The sequence below is a fragment of the Pongo abelii genome, chromosome X (assembly GCF_028885655.2).
Source record: "Pongo abelii isolate AG06213 chromosome X, NHGRI_mPonAbe1-v2.0_pri, whole genome shotgun sequence".
In the NCBI taxonomy this organism is placed as follows: Eukaryota; Metazoa; Chordata; class Mammalia; order Primates; family Hominidae; genus Pongo; species Pongo abelii.
This window is the reverse complement of record NC_072008.2, coordinates 156,695,133-156,702,198: the sequence shown is the minus strand read 5'-3', so window position 1 is coordinate 156,702,198 and position 7,066 is coordinate 156,695,133. Positions and strand designations below refer to the sequence as shown.

The 7,066-nt window shown below is 45.1% G+C and overlaps 1 protein-coding gene across 1 annotated transcript; it reads left to right on the top strand.

The window, feature by feature from the left end:
* The first annotated feature begins 553 nt into the window (after positions 1 to 553).
* Positions 554 to 2,546, top strand: LOC100446460 (X-ray repair cross-complementing protein 6-like). The gene is given in 2 exon segments (XM_054545189.2): positions 554 to 1,567; positions 1,570 to 2,546. Coding segments are annotated over 2 exon segments (1,413 nt in total). The 5' UTR covers positions 554 to 897; the 3' UTR covers positions 2,313 to 2,546.
* Positions 2,547 to 7,066: the final 4,520 nt, after the last annotated feature.

Sequence of the window (7,066 nt, the reverse complement as noted above, 5' to 3'; positions counted from 1 at the left end):
TGTAGAGATCTTGCACATCTTAGATTTATTTCTAGGTATTTGGTGTTTTCTGATGTTATTGTAAATGAAATCTTTTATAAATTTATTTTGTCTTTTTGTTGCTGATATATAAAATGCAAATGATGTTTAAACATGTTTACTTTGTATCCCACTACCTTGCTAAATTCACTTATTAATTCTAATAGTTTGTCTATGGATTTTATTGGATTTCCTATGGACTCAATCATGTAGTTTGTGAATAATAGATTTATGTATTCTATTCTGATCTTTATGCTTTTCTCCCATTTTCTTAGTTTATTGAACTACATTGGACCTCTGATATAACATGAAACAGAAGTGGTAATAGTAGGAAACGCTTTCTCATTCTCAATCTATGACGACGGATTTTAATACTTCATTGTTAATTACGATGGTTGCTGTAGGGTGTTTTTGTGTGTGACTTCTCCTTATCAGATCAGAAATTTCCCTTCTTAGCCAAAGTGGGCAGTAGCCAACTTGTCAGGGTGGGAGTCATATTACAAAACCAAGGGCGATGAAGAAGTTGAAGAAGAACAGGAAGAGAACCTTGAAGCAAGAGGAGACTACAAATATTCAGAAAGAGATAGTTTGATTTTTTTGGTTGATGCCTCCAAGGCTATGTTTGAATCTCCTAGTGAAGATGAGTTGACACCTTTTGACATGAGCATCCAGTGTATTCAAAGTGTGTACATCAGTAAGATCATAAGCAGTGATCGAGATCTCTTGACTGTGGTGTTCTATGGTACTGAGAAAGACAAAAATTCAGTGAATTTTAAAAATATTTATATCTTACAGGAGCTGGATAATCCAGGTGCAAAATGAATTCTAGAGCTTGACCACTTTAAGGGGCAGCAGGGACAAAAACGTTTCCAAGACCTGATGGGCCATGCATCTGACTACTCACTCAGTGAAGTGCTGTGGGTCCGTGCCAACCTCTTTAGTGATGTCCAATTCAAGATGAGTCATAAGAAGATCATGCTCTTCACCAATAAAGACAACCCCCATGGCAATGAGAGTGCCAAAGCCAGCCAGGCCAGGACCAAAGCCGGTGATCTCCAAGATACAGGCATCTTCCTTGACTTGATGCATCTGAAGAAACCTGGAGGCTTTGACATATCCTTGTTCTACAGAGATATCATCAGCATAGCAGAGGATGAGGACCTCAAGGTTCACTTTGAGGAATCCAGCAAGCTAGAAGACCTGTTGCGGAAGGTTCACGCCAAAGAGACCAGGAAGCGAGCACTCAGCAGGTTAAAGCTGAAGCTCAACAAAGATATAGTGATCTCTGTGGGCATTTATAATCTGGTCCAGAAGGCTGTCAAGCCTCCTCCAATAAAGCCCTATGGGGAAATAAATGAACCAGTGAAAACCAAGACCGGGACCTTTAATACAAGTACAGATGGTTTGCTTCTGCCTAGCGATACCAAGAGGTCTCAGATCTATGGGAGTCATCAGATTATACTGGAGAAAGAGGAAACAGAAGAGCTAAAACGGTTTGATGATCCAGGTTTGATGCTCATGGGTTTCAAGCCATTGGTGCTGCTGAAGAAACGCCCTCCCTGTTCGTGTACCCAGAGGAGTCGCTGGTGATTGGGAGCTCAACCCTGTTCAGTGCTCTGCTCATCAAGTGTCTGGAGAAGGAGGTTGCGGCATTGTGCAGATACACACCCCGCAGGAACATCCCCCCTTATTTTGTGGCTTTGGTGACACAGGAAGAAGTGTTGGATAACCAGAAAATTCAGGTGACTCCTCCGGGCTTCCAGTTGGTCTTTTTACCCTTTTCTGATGATAAAAGGAAGATGCCCTTTACTGAAAAAGTCATGGCAACTCCAGAGCAGGTGGACAAGATGAAGGCTATCGTTGAGAAGCTTCGCTTCATATACAGAAGTGACAGCTTTGAGAACCCCGTGCTGCAGCAGCACTTCAGGAACCTGGAGGCCTTGGCCTTGGATTTGATGGAGCCAGAACAAGCAGTGGACCTGACATTGCCCAAGGTTGAAGCAATAAATAAAAGACTGGGCTCCTTGGTGGATGAGTTTAAGGAGCTTGTTTACCCACCAGATTACAATCCTGAAGGGAAAGTTACCAAGAGAAAACACGATAATGAAGGTTCTGGAAGCAAAAGGCCCAAGGTGGACTATTCAGAAGAGGAGCTGAAGACCCTCATTAGCAAGGGCACACTGGGCAAGTTCACTGTGCCCATGCTGAAAGAGGCCTGCCGGGCTTATGGGCTGAAAAGTGGGCTGAAGAAGCAGGAGCTGCTGGAAGCCCTCACCAAGCACTTCCAGGATTGACCAGAGGCCATGCGTCCAGCTGCCCTTCCACAGTGAGGCCAGGCTGCCTGGCCTTGTCCTCAGCCAGTTAAAATGTGTTTCTCCTGAGCCAGGAAGAGTCCACCCGACATAAGTCGAGGGACTTTATGTTTTTGAGGCTTTCTGTTGCCATGGTGATGGTGTAGCCCTCCCACTTTGCTGTTCCTTACTTTACTGCCTGAATAAAGAGCCCTAAGTTTGTACTAAAAAAAAAGAAACAAAGAAAGAAAGTTCCCTTCTTAGTTTTCTAAGAGATTTTTGTTTGTTTTTTGGTGTTTTATTAAGGATGGCTGTTGAATGTTCTCAAATGCTTTTCTGCATCAATTCAAATGATTGTATGACTTCCTCCTTTTTCTTTGTTAATATGATTAATCCCATTGGTTGATTTTCTAAATAGTTAACCACCCTCACATCTCACATGCCTACAATAAACCTTAATTAGTTGTTGAATTAGATTGTATTTCCCCAGAAGCTGACACTAGGTCAGGAATTGGAGTACAAATAATTTATTTGGGAGGTGAACCCTGAAAATACCAGAAGAACTATGAAGATGAAGTCCTCTCTGTCTGCACATACACACATGAATGGGACAATGAACATATATGAATATATATGACTGGACATACGTATATATATATATGCACATACATATTAATGGAATAGGAATGGAGATACGTATTTATATTCAAGTATATATATGTTATATGTATATACATAAATGTAACAATAAATATTATATGTGTATATGTATTGATTTGGTTTGCTAATATCTTCTTAAGGGTTTGTGGAACTATGTTCATGAGAGGAATTGGTCTATAATGTTCATTTCTTGCAATATCCTTGTCAGGTTTTGGAATCAAGGTCATCTGGGACTCATAAAAAGGCTATGGGACACCCCAGCAGAGAAGATGGCTGGGGAAGGCCCTGGGGAATGACGGTGTGCTCAGAAGATCAGGAATGAGAAGAGCAGCACCTGTAGTGGAAGCTGCCAGCCTGGCTATCTTGGGAAATAATGGCCAAGTTCTCCCTGTTCCCTGTAGATCCTGTCTCCATAGTGGCGTGATGAGGGGTGGGAACATCACGTTCAGAAAAGGTCTTTCTGCTCTCAGCTTCTCACAAGCTTAACTGAAGCCCCCCTGGGGTGATAGAAGATGTGACTTCCCCTGAGTTTGGTAGAGGCAAGCATTTCCCTTTGAAAGCTTGTTGGTCATTGGTCATCTCCGTGGTCTCTTCTAAACCCCAAGAGTCATCCAGGGCCATGCACCTAGGGGCTTTTTCCACCTCTCCATTCAGAGACTTTGATGCCCCTTACACACCTCTTATCAGCTGTTGAACAAACTGAGCCCTGCCTCCAAGAATGCTGGCCAGCTGAGGCTGACAGTGGGGCTTGGCCAACCAAAGTGATATGGATAGCAACTGGCAGAGGGCCAGGATGACATAAATATCAAAAGGTGCTTGCGCTTGCTGCTGTGACTGCTAGCTGTGGTCTTAAGGTATCTTGCAGAGGAGGGGGTAAAGGATGGTCCCAGAGGCACCAAAAGGGGCAACAAGCACAGACATTTTTAACTGCCACTCAGAGAACAACAACTCTGTGCCAAGCCCTGTGCTGAGGGCTCTACACTCACAATCTTCTTCATATACGCATGGGTCTCACTGAAACCATAACACAGCAGAGTGGGAAGGGATATTTTAACCAACTAAGGTGTTCACTTGCCAGTGCCTGGGATCCAAAGTCAGCATAGCCACTCTACGCGCTCAATCACTGGGAGAGGGCAGGAGGAGCCAGTTGGCTTAGTGACACATTTAACTTGGAGTACATTCATCAAGACATGCCTGGAAAAGGCCACGGAGGAAGGGCTCCAGAGAGGAAGATAGCACTGGGTGACTGAACTGAGGGGACCACAGCTTCATAAGAAGGGCAACAAGAACCAGCCTCAGCACTTATTCTGGTGTTCACTCAACAGCATACAATGTCATCACATTCACTGTCTTACTGGAACCTCCTAGGGCGCCCAGGAAGTCAGCAGGGCAGGAGTCTTCTCCCCTTTGGACAAATGAGGAAAGTAAGGTTCAGAGAGGTGAGGTGACTTTACTTGCCAAAGACCTATTACTGGTATGGTAGGCTAAATAATGGCCCACAAAGATGTCCACATCCTAACCCCTGGAACCTGTGAATATGACCTTATATGGCAAAAGGGATTTTGTGTATGTAATTAAGTTAAGGATCTTGAAGTGAGAAGGTTGTCCTAGATTATCTGGGAAGGCATTGAATGCAATCACAAGTGTCCTTATAAGAGGAAGGCAGAAGGAGATTTGGCACAGACAGAAGAGAAAGGGATGTGATGACAAGAGCTCAATGTGTATATCAAGGATTCTGAGTGTAAAGCCTTCAGCACAGGGCTTGGCACAGAGTCATTCCCTGAGTAGCAATTAAAGCAATCTGTGCTTGTCACCCCTTTCGTGACTCTGGGACCTCCTCCGCAAGATACCTTAAGAAAGAGATTGAAACGATGTGCTTTGAAGGTGGAGGAGGGGGCGATGAACCAAGGAATACAGGTGGCCAACCTGAAAAAGGCAAAGAAATGGATTCTCCCCTCAGAGCCTCCAAAAGCATCCAGCCCTGTTGACACCTTGATTTTAGGCCAGTGAAACTGACTTGTTTTGGACCTCTGACCTCCAAAAGTATAAGAGTAAATTTGCATTGCTTTAAGCCACTGTGTTGGTGGCAATTTGTTACAGCAGCGATGAGAAACTGATCCATCTGGTGAGTGGCAGAACTGGGACAGAAGCCAGTCATCTCATCACCCAGGCAAAGGCAGACGCCATCATCTGCTTCTTGGCAAAGTTTCCCAGGGCCTGGATGGATGTGGGAGTGGAGGATGGGAGGACTTCAGTAGGAGGCAATGATGGTTCAGAAGCAGGAAGCTAGCTGCTGGAAGCCACCAGCTTGAAGTCCCTTGCTTGAGGCTCGTCATGTGATTATCCGACCGCTTCAAGGAAGGGACTAGGAGCATGGAGGCAGAGGCCAGTCTTTGGCCCCAGAAGCTGGGACGTTTGATCCACTGCTGACTGGGTGAGGGTCCTGCTGATTGAGATGGAGAGTCCTTAGAGGCAAGACTGGACCGATGACTTCTTGAGGAGCTTTTCAACTCTCAGGTTCTGTCAGTCCCTCTTCATGGAATCCTAGGTGCCAAAAGCAGACCCAGGAGGCCTGTGGCCCTGATAACCCAAGGCAACCTCTGTCTCTCTAAATGTTCCTGTGGAACTGAGTAAGCATAATCCCAGAGGGCAGTTTGGGACAGCTCACACCCTTCCAGTGGCGGTGAAAATTGGTCATTCCCCTTGGAGAGAGGAGGCGCTCTTGGCAATTTTCCAGAGCTCTGCCCTCCTTCCTTTGTGCCCAAACAGCTGTGGGCAGATCAGGCTAGGGGTAGAAAGGAATGAATTCTATTTTCTTCCCTCCCTGAGGTACTCCATGTGGTCACAGAAGGCTGCACAGGAAATATAACGGTTGACAGACGTGCGGTGTTTTGTGATGTGAAAATTAAAATCACCAGGAAATGTTCGCGTTCTCTCTCTCCTTCTCTCCCCCCTCCCCTATCTTCCTTCCTCTGAGCCTTTCTCTCTCTCTGTTCTCACTCTTTCTCTGTTGCCTTTTTCCCCCCCAGTTCATTTTAAGTCCCTCAAACTTCCTACCTCCAAGAACAACTCTCTAATTGAGGCTTGGACTTTACAACTTTCACAAATCACTTTGAATCCTTAAGGTGCCTACAGACCTCTCAATTTGAGCAATTATGGGAGGGAGAACAAAGAATCAGGGTGGGCGAGCTTCCAGCCACCACTGCCATAAAGTTAAGTGACAACTGTTCACTCCCAAGCCTCTGAGTCTGGACAGGTTTGAAAAATTTGTTTTAATCTCAAAAATCTATTCCCAATGAGCAATTAGAAGCCATTTCCTTGAGCTCTTACTATATCCCAAACTTCGGTTTAGTTAAATTTTGTGAGGCTCAAATTTTGCACCTTGAGACTCTACTTTTCTCTAAATTTCACAATTTAGGGATAAGGGTCTGTTTGTATTCAGCACTGATTGGAATGAAAACATCATTGAGCTTGCCAAGCTGAGCCCTGGAATACCACAGCATGAGGTTCATATGTTCTGAATGAGCAGGTTTCAGAAAGCTGAGCACTTAGATGGTGAGGCGTGTGACTTGTAAGATGTGCTTTCTGTAGGGACACAGGCCACCCCCACCGCTGCACCTTCAGCATCTGTAAATGGTACAAGGGCTAAAGTACTTTCACGCAGGCATTTGGATTTTCCCCTGTGTATTATTATTGGCGTTATCTAGGGCAATGTCCCTATCTTACTTCATAGGTCAAGAGTATTCCCAGGGCCACCCAGTAATGCCTAAGAATGAGCTCCTAGAATGAAAAACACTTTGGGAGATTCTTGTATCAACCTTCCCTTGTTCTATAAATGTGGACACCCAGGCCTGAAAGAGGGGACAGACCCTGCAACTTGAGATGGCTCAGCAGGACTGGGACTCAGGTCTAGCTTGTACTCTCCACCCCAGGCCTGGATACTTGTCCACTGTGACTACTTCCGGGAGCCAGGTGCCAGCCTGGGAGGAGCCATATCTGTTTTGGAGCAATTGCCCCGGGCATAGCAAAGAAGGGGGTTGAGTATGAGATAGTATAAGGATGGCATGTATCCTTTGGTAAACAACAAATCTTGGGGC